We start from the raw sequence: 24,566 nt of genomic DNA on the forward strand, positions 1-24,566 counted from the left end.
CTCAGAGTGAGCAAATTATTCCACTTTGAATTGGATGTGGAAAGATGTGCACTGATAGTGTTAAAGTACCAAGCTTTTCCTGGCTCAGGCTGGACCTGTGCCTTCCAAAGAAGAGGTGTTCAACAAATATTTGTCAAATGACATTGATGGTACAATATTTGCTTTATTATTTTGTTGACATAACAGTGCTGCTTGTTGATATTTTATATGACCACATCCAAGGGGCCTGGAAACTTTCCCACAATTTTACCTCTTGTCAGTAATAGAAACTGTTTTAATATCAACGCAAATATAAGTCACAGGGAAACCAAAAACAGGATAGTAACATAAACAACTTTTTATTCACTCAAGGTTGATAAATTACATAGTTGTAAAGTATCAAGTTTAAAAACAAAAAGGATACATATTCATTAAATTGAATATATTCCATTAAAAGTTATATATTTCAAATGTTTACAGCTAAAGCACATACTTTTGTCTAATATGTATAGTACAATATTTACATTTACTTAGGAAATATGTGTGTGGATTGATAGTGATCCTGGCAAATTTGGGGAGGGAAGATAGAAAGAAGAATACATGTATAAAATGGAGAAAATAGTAGTAACTACCCCACCCCCCATCCCTGCCCCAAAAGCCGATTAGAGAAAATACTTCTTTTTTTTTTTTTTTTTTTCCTGAGGTAATTGGGGTTAAGTGACTTGTCCGATGTCACACAGCTAAGGAATTATTAAGTGTCTGAGGCTGCATTTGAACTCAGGTCTGACTTCAGAGCCTGTGCTTTATCCACTGCACCATCTAGCTGCCCTGAGATAATATTTCTAAAGTGTTTAGCATAATGTCTGGTACTGAATTGGTGTGTAATAACTGCTTATTTCTTCCTTCTATCCTCTCTTTTTCCTTCCTCTCCCTTACCTCCTTCCCTCCCTTACTCCCTTTGTATTAACACCGAACTGAACCTTACTGAAAGCTCAGGATAGTAAGAGGTAGAGTAAGGAAGAGACAGAGTCACAAGGAAAAATTGATGTGAGAACTGATTCATTTGGACCCTTACTCTATTCCAATCAATCTGATATTTTATACAAATAATATAGGGATAATTAGACAAGATAAATTCTTATAATAGCCTCAGACTTTAATCCACCATTCACTACTTGTTTACTAGTAATGAAGCTCACTTGTACAAGTACAAAAATATTGACGAAGATCTTCATCCTGTTTTGCTCAAATTCCATGTCCAAACTTAGCATGGTTAGGATGCCTTGATTCTTTGGAAAATCCTCCAACTTATTTTTACACCTTGCCCAAAATGAGGAGGTGACCATCTTATGATTACTTAGTCACTGGAGACGTCCACTACTTTGCTCAACCCATGACTCCCCTATTAATACATCATTTTTTTGATTCTTAATAGGTCTAACAACCAATATGATTATGTATTCTACCATGCCTGTTTTACATATTTGGGTACCAAACCCTAAAAATATCAGGCCCTGGGAAAGGAGGCATCTCAGATCACGAGGGAGATCTGAGGTCCACTTTATCAGAAGGGGCCATGGACTCTATCTCAGTGGCTTTTCTTGGAGATTGGACAATTTTGGACCTCACACTGCATGGGGCTGAGGATGGAAAATAGAAGGAGAAATTCAGGAATCATCAAATGAGTTGAACCAATTTTGTTTTGTTACAAGAAAAGCCTCTTATGGAGCAGAAATGTTAGTGATGCAAAAATATCATCAATAAAATATTTTTAAAAATCTTTTTTAACTGCACAGAAGACAAAAAAGTACCAAAACCACAAAAAGAATTTTATTAATACCTTACTAAATTTTCTTTTAAATATGTATATGTGCAATATTTTTTTTAAATAAAAAGTAACCTGCATACAATAGTTCAGTTTGTTATATCTTTTTTCTTACCCATCTTTATCTATTGAAATGGTTGCATTTGCTGATAATTAAAACATTCACAAGGAGAAAAAGAAAATAAATAAGATTAAAAAAAAGAAACAGAAAATGGCCAGTTTGCCTGTACCCATTCTTTACAAGTTCTGTGACCATTAAAATCTACAACCTATAGAGTGCTTAAATAGTGTACCTTTTGGTCTTCATCACAGAATTGTTATAAAAAAACCCCAGAATATAGAAAATCACAACCATAAATACACAACAAGCTAAATTTTTTTATAGAAGTTGTTCTCTGCCAGATGGGGTGGGATACCAAGATAATCCCTGTTATAGGGGAGACCCATTCTGGTGGATCATGAGTTCTGGAATTCTGAGCTACAAGGCAAAGCTGATCAGGTATCCATGCTAAATCTGTCACTATTATGATAAACTTCGAGAAACAGAGAGCCACCAGATGGTCCAAGGATGGGAAACAGAGAAGGTCAAGGCCTCTGTGAAGGATGAGATTGGGACCATGAGTGGCCACTGCAGTTCTAGACTGGATGACAAAGGAAGACTCAATCTCAAAACAAACAAACTAAACTAAAATAAAAAGTAATTTTTTACATTTCATGGGAAGAGATGAAAATTATATGTTACTTAAAGCAAGCATTAATAATTTAAACTTTTTTTCTCTTTTAGCTACTTTGTTTGTGGAGTGGATGATTCTATTATCAAACCATCTCAAAGAGAGCTACAGTAAAGATTCTGGGAGGGACCATCCTGGAGTTCCACTGAGGAGTGGGCCAAACCTCTAAAGGAGAGTAGGAAAGTATTGGATCAATACAATGATTCGGTGTTATAAATAGAGTAGGAGTTTATTTATGATAGTGATTTTGACTTGGAAATGCCCAAGGAAAGAATTTTTAGGAGATTATGTCTCCTAACCACAAGTGGTCCTGTTCTTTCTTCCTGAAAGCAATCCATTCATACTCTGGGAAGTTCTTCATTCATATGCTCGACATTCTTTTTCTTGAGAGTGTTCCAGTTGTATTTTTAGCAGTTCTTTTCCTTGCAGATTGTATGTGTCCAGCCATCTGTGATTGGCTGGACTTGCGTTGCTCAAGTGTGACTGAAGACTTGAGACAGAAGTTGTGGTTCGGAAGAGGGACTTCACTGGGCCTGGAATCCAGTGAAATATGACTCACATTAAGGCTGCTTGCACTTTGGGAGGAGTACATATACAATGTCTTAAGAAAGGCAGATTTTGTATTGGTTTCTTGCTTATAGAGAATGATATAACATTTAGGAAAAAATGTGCAACACAGAATTCCATAATTAGATATTAAAATGACAATGATTTCCACAGCTGGTAAGTATTTGCCAAAAGTTGTGGCATAAATGGGGATAAATATTATCCATGCAATGAAGTAAATGAGCATGCCAAATGTTATGAACTTAGCCTCATTATAATTTGCCGGCAATTTTCTACCTTTAAAAGCAGATATGAAACAAATAAATGCCAGAATAGCTATGTAGCCTAGCATGGTACCAAAAGCCACAATAGAGCCCTCATCACACTCCAAGATAATAACTCGGGGTATGGAGAAATTCTCCTCCACAAAAGGCTCTGCAAATATGAGCCACATTGTACAAATGATTATTTGAACCCCTGTGCAAATCACTATGATGGGTACAGGCTTGTAAAGACGCTTCAGACATTTTTGTAATCTGGGGTCAAAGCTGAAGGCTAGCAGAATTTTTAGGGACTTTGTCAGGATGCAGGAGATGCACAGGGCAAAGCTCACACCGAAGAGGGTCTGCCTGGCTTTACATTTGAAGTCTTGTGGTTCTCCCACAAAAAAGCTAGTGCTGACAAAGCTGAAGAAGTGGCAAAGGAGGATCACATGGCAGATAATCAAGCCCCCGGATGATTTGACCACAGGGGTATTTAGGTTTCTAGTAAATATTATTCCAACTGCAAAAGTGCAGACAATCCCTAGTGCTGAGAGGGTTAGGAGCAGAATGGCGAACCAGTCATTCCAACTGAGGAATTCAACTTGCTTCTCAAAGCACATGGTACTATTCACTGGGGCCCAGTGGGTCTTATTGTTGCATAAAAGGCAGTGATCCATATCTACAATAGAGAAGGAGACATTGAAATTAGGAGAATCCAAGTGGGCATTAGTAGGACAGACCAAGTTACTATAAAAAATCTTTTGGGAGTGCTGATTCTAAAGTCACCTCTCAGACATAGTAGTCAAGAGTCAAATATTAAAGTATACAATGGTATTACAAAAAGGCAAAAGAATCATCTGTAAAATGAGAAGAAAAATAGTATCTACTGCACAGGGTTATAACAACATGTAAGGAGATAACATACCATGCACTTTGTAAAACTTAATGCATTATGTAAAGGCTAGCTAGTAAATTGTTATTTTATTGTGTAGTTTTGAAACTAGAGTAATTATGTCAGGCTACTTCAAAAGTACTTGTGGCCTTTCCCTGTCAGAACAATGGTTGTCACTAGGTCATCATCCGATCTATAGGGGACTAGATTTATGATTTTATTATAGAGGGAACTCCCGTTTTCTTTTCTGCTATGTTGCAATGTCTCATATCTCCTTCTACAGCAGTTAGATATAGAAATGGGGTTCATTCTGAAAACTTCAGGATGCACTTATTGGATTTCATACATCAGGATATGCAATATAAATTATTTCTATTCCCATCCCTGCCAAACTAGAAAATCAATTTCATTAACAAAGAAAAGGAAAATGTCTTCTTCTTTCCTCCTTGTTCTTACTTCACCTTCTTAATGCCTCTTGAATCTATAATTTTGTCAGGGTGGGTACTCCTTCAGCAATGGAAACTGTAACCCCTTTACAACATAGTTGACAGTCTTCTTGGGATTACTGTAGATGGAAAATTCTTAGTGTCCACCTGGTGATGATGTCTTTGAATTTAGCTGAGCAACTCTGACAGTACCTGCAAAATCAAGTACAGATCCTATCTGTACTTTCTAGTACTTTCTGAAGCCTTGGAGAGTCCAGGGTCACCTCCATACTACAAGGAGACTTCCAAGTGGAACTTTACATATAGTTCCCTTGTACCTTACTAGACACTGAAAACTGCTATAGAGCAATTCTGTAATGCAAACTTGAAAAGAAGCAGGGTCCACAAACTTGTATGTAAGGATCCCTGCAGGTGTGTATTGACTTAATTTTAAAGATCCATATGTATATACATATGTGTGCACACAGACATACAGACACACACACACACACATATATACTACATAAAATTGTATTTTTATTTATTTTGTTAAATATTTCCCCAATTAAGTTTTAATATGATTTAGGCTCCACTAGGGATATTATGGGTCCAAGAGTTAGGCTTCATATTTGAGACCTCTGCTATAAAGGATTGGTTTCTAGGCCTGGAATTTTTTTTCTGATTAGACATTGGGCAGATACTTCACATCTCGCACTTGGTAGTAGCACTTAAGTGCTTATTAAAGTTATTTAGAGTGAATTAAAGTGGTGGAATGTAAGAGCTGTTGGTACTTCCTACTGTAGAAAAAGGGAAGAGATCATAAAGCAATTGTAATATGTTATTTAAACTGGTATGATAAGAAAAAATAATAGCATTTTTATAGGGCTTTAAGGTTTGCAAACTATTTACAAATATTATTTCATCTGATACTTAACAACAGCCTTAGGAGGGAGGTGCTATGATGTCTTATAGTGCTTCAGGTTTAAAAAAAAAAAAAAGAAATGATTTTGATGTCCCCCTTGCCTGGACCACATTATCTCTCCATGTCTAGTCCAAGTCTCAGTTCTGGGGCTTAGTTGCCATTATAAACAAGACACAATGGGCAACAGGATAATGCAGAGCTCCTCTCCTAGGTTCAGCTTCTGGGATCGTGAATTGTTGTCCGTTTAGAGCTCTGATGGCCACTGACTTTACTCTAATCCTTTAATTTGCATTCTGGTCTGATCACCAAGATATTATTAAAGATAGGAATGACAAACAATAAGTTACTAGCAACTCTCTGCTATCAGGAGTCAGCCTCCTTGTCCCTGTTGAAAGTTCCTTCTTTCAAGTCTTAATTTTTTACCCTTGGTTGGTGAGAATGATAAGATCTCCCACGTACACCTGCCTGTTCATCCAGGTGCCTCTTGGCTGCTCTCTTGCTCAGCCCTGTCATTCAGGGGTTGCCAGAGAGACAGTGGGATCTAAGGAATAATAATAATGATTATAAAAATAATAACAGCTGGCTTTAACATAACACTTTAAGGTTCTCAAGGCACTTTACAAATATTATTTCATTATCTTCGTGGCAATTCCAAGTAGACTGTGATGTAAGTACTGTTATTATATCACTTTAACATCTTGACTTGGCAGTTATATTTCTTTCTACCCTTAACTGGATATGTCTCTACCTTATTCTAAAAGAGAGCTATGACTAAAGGAAAATACATTTAACTGGGGTTTTAGGAGAGCTAGAAGAAAGTGTTAGAAATTTCAGACTTGAAAGGAGTATCAGAAGTTGAAGTCTTTGGAAAATTGACATGTTTTTCTTACCTGTCTGATTGCTGTAATGATTTTCAGGGCAGCTCACACATTCATAGCAGCATGTATGCCGGCTTTGGGTGGTTTTCTTCATTTGACCAGGACTACATTCCTTAGAGCATTTAGATTGAATTTGCTAGGGGAAAAATAGAAGGAAAAAATACTTTCAATGCTTTAACTTAGGATATAGGTATGATTACTGGAGATTTAGACATGTTTTTACATCATTTTCAAGACAATTGGAAGACTGAAAACAAAGTTTAAAAGCTAAAACAAAATATTTGCTGAGGAAGATTTTTTTTTAAAGGAGGAATCTAGTTTCTCAAATATTTTAAACTTTGTGTGCATAATTATTAACTTCTTTAAAAAGCCTTACAAATGCAGAGAAATAAGGGCAGATAAAATGGTGCAGTGGATATAGTGCCAAATCTGGAGTGGGAAGATTTGAATTCAAATTTGATCTCAGACACTTACTAGCTGTATGACCCTACATAAGTCACTTAATCCTTTTGCCTCAATTTCCTCATCTGTAAAATGAACTGGAGAAGGAAATGGTAAATCACTCCAATATCTTTACTAAGAAAACCCCCAAATGGGGTACAGAATCAGACATGACTGAAAAATGACTAAAACATGGAGAAAAAAATAAAAGTGATAATGGAGATCAAATATATTTATACCTGAGCCTCTCTCTTCCTACTCACAGTGTGGTGCAATGGAAGGAATGCCAGGTGTGGATTCTCTCCTTTGGTGCAAATTATCTCTGTGATCTTTGGCAAGTTAGTTAACCTACCTTGCCTTTGGTTGCAGTATTTGTAAAATGAAGCAGTTGGACTAGATAGCCTCTGAGACCCTTTTAGTCACTACAAGTTATTTTCTAATATAAGGCCCTCTGATATAGTTTGCATCTGTATAATGATTTTAAACCCATTTCCAAATTAGTCCCTTGTGAAACAAAAATCCAAACTAAAATCAAAAAACACAAGAAAGAGGAAAACAACAGCAATCACAAAGATGAAAATACTAGGCTTCAATTCACATTCAGTCTCCATAGTTCTTTCTCTGGATGTAGATGGCATTTTTCATTCAAAGTCTATCGGAATTGTCTTGAATAACTGTATGCCCACAAAAGCTAAATCTATCACAGTTGATCATCACCCATAGATCAGGAATTCTTAACCCTAAAGATTTGTGAATAGATTTCAGAGGGTACATGAACTTGGATGGGGAAAAATAATACTTTATTTTCATTAATTTCTAATTAAAATTTAGTATTTTATTTAATTATGTAAAAACTATTCTGAGAAAGGGTCCATGGCATACACAAAAAGCTAGAACTCTCTGTGATATAAACTTTTTTTTTCTGGGATAAAGGGAGGAAGGAAGGTTCTGAAGATAGAATATGCACAAATCTGGTGAATCTTTGAACACGGTCAAGATTAAAGTGGTGAAAGTATCCCACTCTAGGTACAAGTTGGAGTTACTTTCAAAATTCTGTTCCCAACCCTGAAGATAATAACTACATAGCTATAACTATAACAATAACTATAACTATACCACACACACACACACACACACACACACACACACACACACACCTTGGGCATTGTGGTTTTGGAGTTGGAAGATGTGCATTCATGTCCCAGGTCAGACACAGGCTCAGCTCACAAAGTTCCAAGATATTTAATCTCTTTGGGTCTCAGTTTCCTCATTTGTAAAATGGAGCTAAAAATACTTTTACAACTTCACTTCTAGGGTAGTGGGGAGGGGAACACTTTGTAAATTTAAAGTTATTATTGCTAGAATATTAAGGATTATAATAGCTAACATTTTTGTAGCATTTTTTTTTTTGTGCCAGGCACTGAGCTAAGGACTTATTTCATTTGTTCCTTACAACTACCCTGAGAAGTAAGGTGCTATTTATCATCTTCATTTTACACTTCAAGAAACTGAGGCACACAAAGTGACCTGCCTAAGGCCACAATGTTGGAGGAGGCTAGATTCAAACTTTTTGATTCTAGTCCTGGTGTTCCATCCATTGTGCTACCTAGCCAATCCTAATTTTTTTCCTGAGGCAATTGGAGTTAAGTGACTTGCAAATGCTATTTTTTTTCTGGCTGAGGCAATTGGGGTTTAAGTGACTTCCTCAGGGTCACACAGCTAGGAAGTATTAAGTGTCCAAAATCAGATTTGAACTCAGATCCCCCGGACTTCAGGGCTGGTGCTCTATCCTCTATGCTACCTAGCTGTCCCTAGCCAATCCTATTATAAAATGAATTAGAAGTAGAGCTTTTTAGACATATTTTTCTTTTTATGATATTATCTTAGGCACTAAGAGGTAGAATGATCTAGAGGATAAAGGTCTAACTTTGGATTCATGAAAGCATGGCTTTAAATAGTTTTTAAAAACATATTTCCATATTTGGCATGTTGTGAAAAAAATAATCAGATCAAAAGGGAAAAAAATCATGAAAAAGAAAAATCAAACAAAGATGAAAATACTATGCTTCGATCCACATTCAGTCTCAATATTTCTCTCTCTGGATGCAGATGGAATTTTCCATATGGGTTTAAATTTTGCCTCTGATTCAGACCATGGATAAGTTACTCAATCACACAATCTCAGGAAACTGAAAAAAGACTATAAGTTAGGGTAGCTAGGTATGCAGTAGATAGAACACCAGCCCTAGAATCAGGAGGACCTGAGTTCAAATCCAGTGTGACACATAATACTTCTTAGTTATGTGCCTTGCAAAAAAAAAAAAAAAAAAAAAGAACGAAAACTAGAACAAGACTATAAGTTACAGTTGAGGTCTGTGTACCTGATCAGTAAGGAAGTCATAAATCCAGGAAGGAGGAAGAGAAGGAGAGAAAGAGTAGAAGGAAGAGGAGGAGAAAGAAAAATTTCTGAATTTGGATATTACTGTAATTTATTATACATTATTATTATACATTAACTTCATTGGATGCCACATCATGTTGCTGACTCATTTTGAGTTTTACTTCACTTAAACTTCCAAATATTTTTCAGGAAAATTAGTATTTAACTTTATATCCCCTATATAAGAATTTATGTCTATTGAATTTAATAAAATTATATTTAATTCAATGCTTTGATACTCTGTTGGTATTCTTTAACTTTTGCAATTATGCCACATTTTATTCCTAGAGTCTTTTTATCATTTAAAGTCATCTTCCATAAGCTAATCTACAAATCTTCATGTTACTTGCTACAGGATAAATCAATCTCAACATATTAATTTTAACTTGAAAATAGTGTCTAGAGGTTAAATACAACTTTTTCAAAGTGATCTAGAGATTCTTGTTGTTGAAACCACAATTGTACTAGAATAAATTTAAGTCTGAATCCACTTCACTGATCACTCACCTGTTTTTATGTGGAGAAGAATGTGACCCGACTGTAGAAAAAATATGTTTAGATTTTAGATGATTTCTTATTTCAGTGACTTCATACTGACTGATAATTTCTTTTGCCATTTTAACACAGTTATGGTAAACTTTAGATTATCTGTGTTAGGAAATCTAATTTCAAGATTACTCATGACATATTACTCCTGACTAAAATATCATCCAAGTGTTACATGCTTAGGAAACAGAAAATAATTTTTCAACTAAGTAGAGCAAAAAATTATTGAGGAAATAAGTTTGATCATCTTTCTATTCTTATTCTTATGTTTAGTTTATTCAGCATATATTGGTGGCCAAATTGACAGAAATTTTGACTTCCCAACTAGTTGATGAAGATTGACAGTTGATCCTGAAAAGGGTCTGTTCTAATGCCTTATTGTAGTTTGGAGGTGATCCTAGATTCTTGAAGACTATTCCAACAGAGGCTAAACTCTGGCAGATTCTATTATGTTGGAGAGGCTTTGAGTATGTCCCCAGCAACAAACAATGTTTGTTTTCCAAGGGCCAGCCTAGCTAAGTATAGAGAGACTTATTACCTTTAAGTTGACTACTTGGTGTTAAATTCTTTCATTGTGACAACCCATGGAACAAAAATTCATAGATACTGCCTTGTCCCTGTTCATACTTTCAAGATATGTTTAGAAGATATGTTATTCAAGAATAGTTGAAGATGTATAGAATAGGGAGAGAAGATACTACCATATTCCTTTTTCAAGTAATTTCCATCACTAACTAGCTGCCCAAGGCACATTCCCTGCACCCCAGAATAATCCCTGATTTATATTTCACCTCTACCTCTCACTCATCCAGTAAATTTAAAATTTCAGGAGAATTAAAGATAGATTATTTCCTAGAAATTATTTTCTGGAAAATCCTAATTAAAACAGTAAGAAGAGGGGTCAAAGGAGGCTTACAAAGATAAGATTAGTTTACCTGGTGGGATTTTAGTTACTTAAATATCAATTGCTGTGTACTTGACTATTATTATCAGAAAACCATAATAAAGATAAATCTTTCGGAAGCACATAGACTATTTACAGAATTTTAGAACTTCTGAATTGGAAGGGACCTCAGACCAGCTAGTCCTACATCATATATTAAAAGTAAAAGTTAATATTAAAATAGTGTCATGAAGTTGGGAAAGTGCTTTATATTATCTCAGAGTTTGAAAGGTTAAATGATTTACTCAGGGTCACATAGGAAAGTCTCTGAAACTGGATTTGAACTCAAGATTTTGTGATTACAGATCTAGAACTCTGTCCTCTATCTAGGTAGGAATCCACCATAGAACACACCTGACAGGTAGTCATTTGTTCTTTCCTCGAAGACTCCCAGGAGTAGCCTTTTTTATTAGTAATAATAAACAGTTAAGATTTTTCCTCCTTTTGGATCAAATCTAAATATCCCTCTGCAATTTGAGCTAAATACAAAAAATTTTTGGTGAATGAATGAAACAAATATTTTTTCCAGTGGTAGCTCTTGACCCTCTTCTTAAATGCAAGTTTGGAAAAGAAAAATATAACATCAATATTATGGTTCATTTGTTTTGTCTGTTTTTTTTAAACATTTGGAATTAGGAAGACCAGGGTTTAAATCTATCTGTGGGCAAATAATTTTATCTCTCAGTACTTTAGTTTTCACACATGTAAAATGGGGATAATGATACCTATAGAACCTATATCATAGAATTGCTATTAGGGCATGAGATGAGGGATGATTTGTGAGTGTATCATAATAGCCAACCACCTTTAGTTAGCCAAAGCCATGAATCACTTCAGGCAACTTCTTTTCATTTGCCTTACTGCATTGGGAGTATATCTCTCACTCCATCCTCTTTGCTTTCCAGCTCTGGAATTGTAATCAAAATCAATACTACCATTGTTACTAGGAAGGGATGCTAATCAATTCTCTTATGGTTTTCCTCATTATCCAGATAACTTCCCAAACCAAAAAATTCCCTTCCTTATAAATCTCTTCTTCTCCCTCCCCAACAATATGTTTTATTTCCCTCTATTAGAATGAAAACTTCTTGAGAGAAGGGGTTACCTTTTGTATTTGCACCCCCAAAACTTGGCATGCATTTGCCACATAAGACAGTTTTAAAAAATGTTTTTCTTTTATTCATTTATGGTGTAAGGTACTTTGTAAACTTCAAAGAGTAATATCGGCATCAGTTATTATTATAAGCATTGTTACTAATATTCCTTAAAGAAAATAACATCTTTTTCAGTTGTATTTTCATAATGGAAATGAACATTAAATAAGGAATATTGTTTAAACTCTAATGTTGTTTAAAATAGTCTATTAGGCATAATTCAATCTAATGGGTGCTATGGTATAGAGTAGCATTAAAATACCTTTAGATTCCTGAATTCCTTTTCAGTTTCACTGTCTTTAAAAATGAAAACGTCTTTTTCTGAATCATATTCTGCCATATTGATAATGGTCATGTGTCCATTGACTTCCTTCCAAAGCAGAACATCATATCCAGTGTTAATGTCCCCTTGTGAATCAAATTGAAATTCACTATCTCCATCAGTAAATTTCACATTTTGAAGTGCTTCAAGTAACTATGTAAAAAAACCCAAAATGGATAGCATTTTAATACCTATATTATCTCAATGCAATACCAGACATTTTTAATAAGTATAGTATGATATAATAAAAAGTGTTTAGATTCTGAAGATGAAGAAAATTATTCCCAGAGAGATGAAGAAACTTTCCTAGGGTCACATGTAATTAGTAGTAGAGCTAGAAATAGAATCTATGACTTCTGTTTAACTCTCATATTGTGCCCTTGTTATTAGATATACTACTTATGCCTTGACTTTGTCTTGCCACTGGACTTTGATAACTCTAGAAGAGAGAGTGAGATTGATGACTTTGTGCAGCTCTCTCTCACTTAAATCCAATTCACTTGAAAGGCAAGACATCACCCTTGTGATGTCACAGGGGCTTTTTGAAAATGAAGAATGAACAACAACATCACAGGTCATAAAGGAAGCAATTTGCTAACTTTAAAGCATTGTATAGTGGTGAATTATCATTATATTTCTATATTGTAAGAGAGAATAAATTCTAGTTTCATTGTCAGTAACTAACATATATTTTTAAAAGGTCTTTAATCCTATATAAAGATCTCAAAATTATGTTCTTCTGAAATGAAACATATGATGGAATAAAAGAAATATGAGCAATATAATTAAATGTGACTATTTTGAGTAAAACCCTATCTGTGGTATTATTGATTATAATATAACTTTACCTTCAAGTATTTTACTACATAGCCACTTCCAAGTCCATCTTCTGGATTTCATTTGTTTTAATATGACAGCAAACTACTGAGCAGCTGAGACAAGTGCTCATGAATAGATATATAGACTGGACACTCTTGCCAATGATCTCTTAAGAGCTTGGGCAAGTTGGGGGCCCTTGCTCTGTCAATTCTGAGTTGTTTCCTCACTGGGTAATTAGTACCAATCTAGAGGAACAATAGACCAGATCTGAGATCCAGAGCCATAACTACCTAACAGAAGGACCCCTGAGTCTCAAGGTTAGAGAGTACTGACAGCACTTGTATTCCTTCAGCAGAGTAGAAACAATGGCACTTAGTATCTAGTTCGAAAGGAAAAATAAACTAGGAAATTATCAGATGGAAAGTTTGGAGTGAGAGCTTCCTCCATCCCATTTTACTCATCTTTTTACCCTCTCCTATGGAAGGCATAGTTTGTGGTACTTGCCCTAACATAAAAAAAATTTCTATTTGAAGTTCTGGTGGGCCCTCAGAAATAGCAGACAAAATATTTTTCAAAGAAATAAAAAAGAGGAAAAGAATAATTTACATTCTGCCTGCAATACTTGCTAAAATCTGGGCATAAATTTTCTTCCTTTTTCATTCTAAAATAATAAATACACACAAGGTCCATTGACTTAGTTGTTTACTAATTATATCCGTTTCCACTCTTGTGTTTGAATTGTAATTGTTACTTATTTTTCCAGAATTTAATTAGGTTTCAAGGAGGTAAAGATTTGATTATTGTGTGTTCTATAAATAGTGATAACATTTATGTAATATAAATAAGCTAGAGTAAATATGTTGCTTGTTTGATTCCATGGGAAAAAATATCTAGGTGAACAAAACATATTACTTCTCAGCTATAAAAAGCATTACTTATGGTAAATCCTGATTATTATTGTTCTATATATTACAGGTAGTTATTTTCTCTTACATTTATGTTGCCAAATTTCAACACTTAAACTATGTATTTCAAAACCATAAGACATATACTGATATAAATTATATCACTGTATGATTTACTGGGGTATATTAACCCCTTTTCCCCACAAATTGCTTTTCTCTGAGAAGACAGATATAACACCATTAAGTGGTTTAGTTCATGGTATTTTTTCTTACCAACATTCAATATTATTTTCTAAAACAAACAGGTATTTTATTTCAGGGATTGATTAAGTCACCAGATCCAAACAGTTATGATAATGAATCAATGTTGTCATGGAGGGGAGGTCTTCGGTAAAATGCCTTGGGCATTTTGTCTTGAATTTGTGCAGTTCGTGTTTCTCAGTGCCTTAGATAAAGGAATGTGTTGCACCCAAGTGGGTGGCCCATTTATGGTTTAGCACCTCATACCTTTTACCTAGATGTAGAGATAATAACTTATTCTTTGGGTTGGCTTACTGTATTCCAACTTGCTGTCACAATGGCAGGTTTGTGCTCCCAGAGGATTATTACCTTGTGGTTAGATTCAAATTTTTTTAGATCAGAATATTTCTTTTTAGGGGGAAATCTCGACATATCATTTTAGCCCTACTGATGCATTTCTACTACCACATACTTGCAATGAAGACACTTTTAGGTTTAAACATAACTTACATATCAATAAGGCAGAAGAAATAATTAAAACATCACAGAAACCTATATTTGAATGGCACTCATATGTCAATGGCATGAGCAATAAAATACATTACAATATATGCATATACCTGGACCATATTCTCCCATCTGAGTACATCAGGGAAACAAATGAGAGGAAAACATGTGCTCACACCTCAGACTTCAGACTTTGATGTCATCAGTTTATTCAGGAACAGTTTCATCACTTGGAGCTACTTTTCTGGTAGTTGCTTGTCTGGATCTCCATCACTTTCTCTCTTCTATATTTGAATTTGATACAGCATTTATAAACTCTTTCAACTTGTAATTATCTTTAAGAAAGTATTACCTCTTAATTTTGATAGCAGTTGCCCTTTAGTCAAAGAACTACTCATCTGATTGGTTATTGGTGGACTAAACAAACCAGTTCAGTGAGAATTCTTAGTTGTCTAATTTCAACAGAAGTCTTAGAAAAGAGCTCAAAATGATTTTTTGAATAAGATAGAGAAGTCTAACCACCTTTCCATTCACCACTTATATTGTCAACATCAACAAAGTGACTGAAAAACCTTTCACTTCTATGCCTTTTATTTCCAAACCAAATGGGGGCAGCAAATAGCAACAAGTTTAAGAGGTTTTATCTCCCTTAAACTTTAAGTGATAGAGAAATGCGCTATCTGAAACTGAAGCTCTTGTACAATGAGATTGTGCTTCTCATCACCACTAGAGAATCATAGAGTCTTCTGCTGACTTTCTGATGCAGCTCCTTAATGAAAATCTTCAAGCTGCTTTTGATCACTTGCTGGTCTTCAATATTTATAATAATTTTGTAATTCTTCCCTCTTCAGTTTCAGTTTCCTATCTCTGATCTTTTCAGAGTCCCCTGGTCCTCAGTGACTCACCTTTTGCTAAATGTTAAAAACTCACAAAATTCTTCCTAAGAAATCAGCAGTCTGTTAAAGATCACAATTCAGACATTATATGTCTCTCTCTCTCTCTCTCTCTCTCTCTCTCTCTCTCTCTCTCTCTCTCTCTCTCTCCCTCTCCTTTTCCCTTTCTCTGTCCCTCTGTTTCTGTCTCTGTCTCTCTTTCTCTCTCTCTCCTTTGATGTTATTAAAGATTTATGTAAATATTCTGAATGACCATGATGCCCTGAAACTCTTAAGTTCTCAACATGACTCTCCATTTCATTTTGTATTCTTGAAACTGTGTTTCTTTGTACTCATGTATATAGTTTATAATAAATAAAAGTTCTTTTTCTTCCCTTTTAAACCATCAAACTGTTCACATATAAAGAAGGCATCACCCTACAACTTTTATAAAGCGATTGAGTCATATTTATGCCACAATTTATTTTCTGTTTCAAACTACTCAAATCCCATCTGAAAACTATTTCTTCCTACACATGTTTTAGAAGTTTTTGGTAAACCAAAATTCTTTTTCTACTCCTTTCAGACATCAAAATGTTCATCTGTGACAGAGACAATATTACCTTATATTCTTTACTGGTTGGTTTAATTTTTTCTTTTCACCAAACACTTTTTTGGTACTCCTTTAATCCAAAATATTGCATATAAAAAAGAAAATTTCTTAAAGAAGTGATAGTATCCTACAAATATCATGCTTAAAACTTTGTGGATGACCCAAAGTTGTATGGAGTACTATTATATTGGATGACTGAATTAGTATTCAAAAAGACTGTAATAAGACAAGAATGATTGGGTAAATCTAACAAAATGACATTTAATGAAGATAAATGTAAAGTTTTACATTTGGATATTAGAAACTAACTCTATATGTATTGGATTGGGAAGGCCTGACTAGATAATAGTTTCCAAGGGAAAAAAAGCAAGTGATTTTAATGGACTATAAATTCTTCACATTCTTAGAAATTTCATGGCAACTCAGAACTTACATGGACCTGGTTGCCATTTCTAGGGGCATAACTGCCAAATTTCCATATTCAGTTGTTATCTGATTCCTGACCTCTAACTCCACATCTTCAACTGCTGTATATTTTTTATCTAGACATCTACTAGGTATTTCAAACTCAACACATGCAAAATACAGCTCATTTTTCTTTTTCTCTAAACTATCTCTCTTTGTGACCTAGGCAGCCATACTGATCATGGAGTTTCTTAGGCAAAGATATTGGAGTGGTTTGCCATTTCCTTCTCTAGTGGATTAAGGCAAACAGAGATTAAGTGATTTACCCAGAGTCACATAAAGCTAGTGTGAGAGGCTGGATTTGAACTCAGATCTTCCTGACTCCAGACCCGCACTCTTTATCCATTGAGCCATCCAACTGCCTTTATTCTTCTCTTCCACTTTTTCTGTTTATTGTACCACCATATATCCAGGCACTTGGGTTGGTAACTTAAAGGCCATACTCAACTCTTAATTCTCAATTAACTCCTTTTAGTTGTCAAGTATCATAGATTCTACTTTCTCAATGTCTCTCAGTTCCTCTCCTCTCATTAAAGCCACCATCATTTCTCTCCTGAATTATTGCAATAGATAGACCAATGATAATTGGTCTATAATAGTAGAACAATAATAACTAGTCTTCCTGTTTACAGTCTCATTTTTATAAACTATATTCTACATAGCTCTCAAATTAATATTCTTAAAGCATAAGGCTGATTATTGTACTCATCTGCTCAAGAAACTTAAATGGTTCCCCATTGCTTATACAATGAAGTGCAAACTTCTTAGTTTGAAATTTAAAGTCCTACATAATCTGACTCCCTTCTATCTTTTCAGGTTGCTTAAACATTTCTCTCCCTTATGATCTGTGCACCATGTTACCTGGACAATTTGCTGTTCCCTTTACACGACATTTAATTTCTTTCCTCCATGCCTTTCCATAGGGTTCCCTTCATGCTTAAAATACTCTTCTTCCATACCTCCATACCTTTTAAAATCTCTAGCTCAATTCAAGGCTCAGTTCATGTATATTCTTTCCTGCTTTCTCTAGTTATCACTCCACCCTTCACAGCCTTACATTTACTTATCTGAGAACATGTTGCATTTTCTAGTGGAATGTAGGTTCCTTAAGGACAGGGACTATCTCACTTTTATTTTTGTATTATCAGCACTCTTAGCATAGTGCCTGGAAGATAGAAAGTGCTTAAGGAATACTTGTTGATTGATTAATTATCTAGTCTATACATTATTATGGCCTCTTGTCTCACCTTCCTGCAATTGTTAGAGAACATCAATATTTATTAGCACTTTTTACTAAAGAGGAAGAGAATCTCTAATCATATCCTTATTGTAACTTATCATACATTTTGTTTCCAGCAACATTTTATCAGAAATTCTAGTTGCTTCAGGACCTTTAATTATAACCTAAATGTTCTCATAAAATGGTTGCCTTCATCAGTGGCAGAAGAAGGAACTCAATGTGGAGAAATGGAAGGAGCCAGAGACTAGATAATTGTAGGCTTTGGAATCTAGGCTCAGTTCTAATACTTGCTAATAGCTATCACTTTGCTTAACTTCTGGGCCTCTGTTTGCTAATCATATAGGGAATGAAATGATCTGATCCAATTGTGATACAGAATTGTTAGGAGGATATATAAAATTGCTGTGATGAGAAAATAGATAATTGTGCTGTGCAAATGGAAGCTATACTATGCTAGATATTTGTTAGAGCTTTCATATTCACAGATGATTCTTCTCAACTCCAGGTGCCTTGTTATCATTATGCACATTGGAGAATTCCAGAATCACAGTGTAGTAAGAGAAGTTGTTTGTTCCCCCCCTTATGTGCATGCTAGGCTAGTTTTTCCTTAAAAGGTAAATTTCTTGATACTTGGTTGGCTCAGTAGACCAGTGAGTCAGTTTATTGACACTTTCTTATCCTTAGTATGAAGCAGCCATGAGGAATATCTGGAGGGATTCTTAGATTCTTGACTGGTGGATGTGATAAGAGCTTTGCTTGGCTAAATCAACTCATGGAATTCCAATACCTATCTTATTGAATGTCCTCTGGTTATGGCTAAGTGAATCTCCTTTCATTAACTGTTTAATGATCCAAATGTTTCTCATTTCCCCTCCCAATATTGGATATAAATCACCAGGGAATTGACCTGGTTCAGAATGGTAAAAAATATCTACAATTCTCTTGACAGTTTAGGGCTATCGTGAGATCTCAGTAAGAAAGTCTCTTAGAATTGAGAGCCTCCATATAATGTCATCAGAGTTCTAGTATCATTATAGCTAAGTTTCAGTTAGTTCAAATAATGAATTTCTTAAAATAGATGAATCATTCAAATTCTCACTATCTATTTACATTGGACTGGAACCAGTGATTATATTTTATTTATGTAATTCAAATTTGAATATATGCAACTACTTCAGGGGAAGTCATTAATTGTACTAATCACAGGATTACTGTATTTAGACCATCATTAAGATAATAATTTATATTTATGATCACTTAGGAAATGACATGGTTTTGTATCCCATATTCTTCACTGTCACCCTCCTCCTGATATTCATAGGTTTGTCTATATACCTTTTAGAACATGGTACTTACAGTTTTAATGTATTGCTAAAGATAGTAGCTAATATGCAAATAATATTATTAAGAGTATTATCTAGCCTAATGGCAGATTATATTTCTTCATTCTTCCTATAATCCCATCAAACTAACCTATTGTTGTTCCTCATACATGGAGTTTCATTTCTTATTTCCAAGTCTTTCACTAGCTATCCTCCAGGAATGGAATATACTTCTCCTCACCTCTGTCTCTTAGAAACTCTAGTTTCCTTCATGACTCAGTTTAAATCCTGTCTTCTCCATGAGATCTTTTTTTATTCTCTCACTTGTTACTTCCCTCCTCTTGGGGAAAAAATCACCTTGTATCAGTTTGATATATAGTTTTACATATCTGTAGATATACATGTTGTCTCTTCTGATATAGTAAGCTCTTTGTTGAGAAGGATTGCTTTGTTTTTGTCTTTGTAACCCCATCACTTGGCATGATGAATGGAACATAGTAAGTGCTTATTAAATATTGCTTATTGAACTGATTTATCTATTTTCTTGTTTTAATAAAGCATTTCCATCAATGAAAACTAAGGCTGCATTAAATCCTTTTGATTTCTATTACATTACATTCATTCATGTTGAGATTTAGACCACCAAAATTCCATGATCTTTTTTCACATAAATTTCTATTTGGTCTTTTACTCCCATGAATTCTTTCACTAAAAGGTAGAGTTTTCCATTTATCCTTAGTATTTCATTTTATTAGATTTGGTATATTATTTCAGTCTCAAGATTTTTTTGGATCATGATTTTGTCATCCAGAATATTAACTATTTTTCCTTTGTATCATCTCCACATTTGGCAAAGTTTTATTCAATTCACTGACAAACTATTAAAAAGAATAAGGTCAAGGACCAGGTTCCATAGTATGTTACTGGATATCATTCCTTTAATCCATTAATCAACCTTCTTTGGGTCTATTTGTCCAAATGATTTAAAATTTACTTCACTGTACCATTATTTGGATCATATCCTTCTATTTTGTCCATCAGTATATTATGAGTTCACATATCTATTGTGGACTTCATTCTCAAATGCTTTAAGTGCTCTTCCCATACTTCTTAATTTTTTTTTTTCACTCCCAGATCACTTTGTTATGCTGCCAGGAATCTTGTCGATTAGAGATTCATTTGAGTTAATGAATCATTAGCAGACTGACTCATTCAACAAATATTTATTAAAGATTCACCATGTTAGGTTTAGAGGCAATAAAAAGGTAAATAAGCCTTTCCCTGTCCTCAAGGGATTTATAATTTAATGGGCAAGATATAGTTTTAATATAATTTAGAATATGACAAAGATATAAATACAAACAAAATGCAATATCGCTGATTAAAGATTAAAAGATCTATTTGTCATTGATACTTTAGTGTTACTATTTGTGTTACTTTCCTTTTCAGTTTTGTGTGTTGTTCACAAATCACACATTGATTTAACACAATTCTATTGAACGAGGCAAATCCAGTTCTAAATTTTTATTAAAATTGGGGGATTGTGAATTGCTGTGATCAAATCAACACCATTCTCTTCAAAAATTAAATACCTCCAAATGCACTGCTTTGAAGCATTCATATTTTACATACTCATATACATACCTACATACAATCATGGACACATATATACATATGAACTTAAATACATACCTTGATGATACCGTCAGAGAGAAAAACTGGATCTATCTGAAAGCAAAGCATGGTAATAATAGATAGCATCTATACCATGCTTTACATATATTAACTTATTTGATACTTATGATCACCCTGTAAAGTAGGTGCTATTTTATAGATAAGGAAACTGAGGCTGAAAGAGGGTAAGTGACTCATATAGGTTTACACAACGAGTCTCTGAGATGACATTTAAGCTCAGGTCTTTCTAATTCTATATCTGTCACACTATGCTACCTAGCTACATCTGTTGTTTGCTTTAATCTGAATTCTACCCACATTGCAAGTATCAAGGAATAAATGAAGGAAAAAGTAAGAGTAAAGGTCAAAACCATTTTGGGCTCTATAAGAAGTTGTTTCTCAAGTTATTTTCCCACCCCATGATAGACCCAATTCCCCGAGAATATTGGCAATATAATACTTCAAATAAATATCCTCTATTTGTAATTTTATATATACAATTGCATATCACAGCATATTAGCATGCCCTGAATTTCTTCAGTTGTTCCATCCAACTCTTTTCCCACACCATAATTCCCAATTGCTACTCCACTTTCCATTTGCTTCCTACACGTCTTTAATTCACAATGGCAAATCAGTATGTAAATTTGCCTCTTTTGCTGGAAATCTTGGGGAAATAAATGCAGAAGATGACTCTCAAGGCTTTAGTAATAAAGGCCAGACTTCTGGGAATTCTACTTTGTTAAAAACTTAAATGTTTAGTGTATCTAGTTGCATCATGGCAAGGAGTGTGATGCCATTAGGAAAAATGAAACAAAACAAAAGTTGGTTGAGAATTGAGAATTGCTAGGATGCAATCAAAAAATGATCTGCACTTCTAGCCTTAGTAATTCCTTCTTAATTTTAATTTCATTCTCTGAAAAGCCTTATATTTGTAAGGTGAGAACAAGGAATTCAAGCTAGTTAATTCAAGTAAGTATTATAATTTTAATATTTTCCTTTGACTTTTCCATGTCCTGATTTATGTAAGCTGCTGCTCTAGGATGTTCAATCTGGGATTTTGAAAAATGAGTTTAAATGCTAAAGTAAAAAGTGGATAGAAAGAAAATGGGTAAGATTGGACTCTTCAGGTTGAGGTCAAAAGAGTTAAAATATCTTATTTTCATTTTTAAAGTTTTTTTTTATTGCTTAGTACTTTTTTTTCTTTCCAAAAGGGAACATGAGTTGAATCTTGAAGAAAGCCAGAGGATTATTTTGTGAGAGGGAAGCAAGGAGGAGCAGTATTTTTGATACAGAGGACAGCCAGTATTCATAGAAGATAGTATAATTCTGCAGAGAAAGGAGATGGAATATATATGGTGTAAGGAACAGCAAATAGGCCAGTACAATTGAATTGTTACATGGTGGGGAGTAATCTACAAGGATAAAAAGTTAGGAAGAGCTATGTGTATGAAGAGTTTTAAATGTCAAACTGAGAAGTTTGTATTAGATCCCCGAGCTAATATACATTGACATTTATAGAATGTGTTGTCATATTTTTTGGGGGGGTCAGTAAAAAGGAGGGGAAGATGTTTTTGTTGAGAGTAGAATGGAATAGAATGTGCAAAGTCCTTTGCAAATGCTAAATCACCCTATAAATGGAAGCTATTTTTATTCCAAATGTTGGTTACTCTACATAGTGCTTGCTGACTTGACTTACCAAGCTAGAAAGGTTTCAAAAATGGACTGATGATAGACTAAGTGTGGAAGGGCTTATCATCAAAAAGTTGGACAACAATGAATTAATTTGGCCACAGCAATTCATGAAGATTGTCTACTACAGCTTAGAGGGCATGTAATCTGTTCTGGTAGGAAAAAAAAGTATCGTCACTGTTGTATTTTGGATCTTTTAAGGTATTCAAGTAAGTTCTATCCCAAGACATACAAGCTGAATCCAAACACATAGCTAGAAATATTAGAGAAAATTGCTGTCATTTTCCAAAGACATAAGTTACATTATCATTCACATTCATGTATTTTTTAAAAAAAATCACAGTTTCATGATTCAAATTAGATTTTAATTTTAATTCCTCCCAGTTAGACGTTTTCAGAAAGGAAAGTAAAGACAAATGTATATTTCTTCCATGGCTTATTTACTCTTTTGAAATATCATAGTAGATAGAGCATTGAATTTGAGAAAACTTGTGTTTCAACCTTGTCTTGACACTAAGTTTCTAATACCAATGGAATTACAAGTTCAGTCCCTGTCCCTATTCATGTGTCTCTATTAATGCTAAGACAAAAAAAAAATTATGGGAGATGATTCAACCATGCAAAATATATTTTCTTTCTATGAAGGGCAAAATACCAGACAAACCTAGACCATAATAAAATAAAGGAAAAAAAAACAGAAGCAAGAATAATTGTGAAATAATTGAATTGGATATACAGTTACAGTACCTCCCAAGGTTGAAATGCAGCTGGATTCTGGCAATTTCGGTCTCTACATTGATCCTGAATAGCATAAGCAAGAGCAGATACAGCAAGCTGAACACTATGGACATGGCCTGGCTCAGCATTATCCAATAGGAAACTGTTTCTCAGGGAGAAGTTGCTTTCTACCATCTTGTAGTTCCAGTTCTCCCGAGAATAGTTGGCAATACAATAATTCAAATCATTGTCCTTGACATGTGAACAGGATGACAAGAGCATGATATATTCACTTAAAAGTTTGTTGTTTTCATTAGGCATTAAGTGTAGATTTTGGATGAAGTCATAAAAAGAAGACATGTTTCCACCTTTAAATGCAAACCCTACTACTTTGCCAACGCGTTTGACATTTGGAATGGCGCTGATCTTGACAGCTGCTGACCAGGTATCACTGGCAATCCAGACCTTATTTATATTCCTCTCAATGGCCTTATTAAAAAGGTTGAATACATGGAACTGCCTTAGGAAGACCACGATGACATTGACATGCCTTTCCTCCATGATTTTTTCAAGTGTCTGATTGATCCTGACCTCAATGGTACTATCAGAGAGGAAAGCTGGGAGGATCTCTCTGAATGCAATGCACAGGTTGTTTGCTGAGGCTTGTGTTCCAAATGTGCCAAGTGCTAAGCGTCCATAGTCATCATCAGTGGTGATGATGCCGATCCAGTTCCACCCAGATTTCTGGATCAAATGTGCCATGGCCTTGGTTTGATAGAAGTCACTGGGCACAGTTCGAAAAGAAGAAGGAAAGCGCACCTTATCACTTAGGATTTCTGCTGTGGAAGCATAGCTTACCTAAAAGTGGACCAAACAATTCAGTTACAGTGAATAGATGGTGAATCCCAAGTGGCTGTTAGATGCTCTGAAGTCACATTAACTCTTCTTCACCTTAATTTTCTCATCTCCTCCATCAAGGTCTTTTACCCCAATGAAACTCAATCTTTACTGAACTCTTCCTCCAAATTTTTACTATAGCCAGAGACTACAAACCATTTAGCACCTGAATATCAAATGTAATTTCTTAAAAAAAAAAAAAACTTATTTTCTCTGTTTGACAAAATTATATGTGCTAAAACATTATCCCTCATTAGGTTTTAAATTCCTTGAGAGAAGTGACATTATCATTTACT

The 24,566-nt window shown here is 34.6% G+C and overlaps 1 protein-coding gene across 1 annotated transcript in view; it reads right to left on the bottom strand.

Moving 5' to 3' along the window:
* Positions 1-2,720: 2,720 nt before the first annotated feature.
* Positions 2,721-24,566, bottom strand: part of GPRC6A (G protein-coupled receptor class C group 6 member A) — a 31,637-nt gene continuing 9,791 nt past the window's right edge. Inside the window, exons 3-5 of the mRNA XM_051993343.1 lie at positions 23,404-24,231; positions 6,474-6,597; positions 2,721-4,023 (exon numbers count right to left, since the gene is read on the bottom strand). Of these exons, the coding sequence (XP_051849303.1) occupies positions 2,897-4,023; positions 6,474-6,597; positions 23,404-24,231 (2,079 nt within the window). The 3' untranslated portion in view covers positions 2,721-2,896. The remainder of the gene's footprint in view (positions 4,024-6,473; positions 6,598-23,403; positions 24,232-24,566) is intronic.

Source organism: Antechinus flavipes, chromosome 4, assembly GCF_016432865.1.
Source record: "Antechinus flavipes isolate AdamAnt ecotype Samford, QLD, Australia chromosome 4, AdamAnt_v2, whole genome shotgun sequence".
Lineage (NCBI taxonomy): Eukaryota > Metazoa > Chordata > Mammalia > Dasyuromorphia > Dasyuridae > Antechinus > Antechinus flavipes.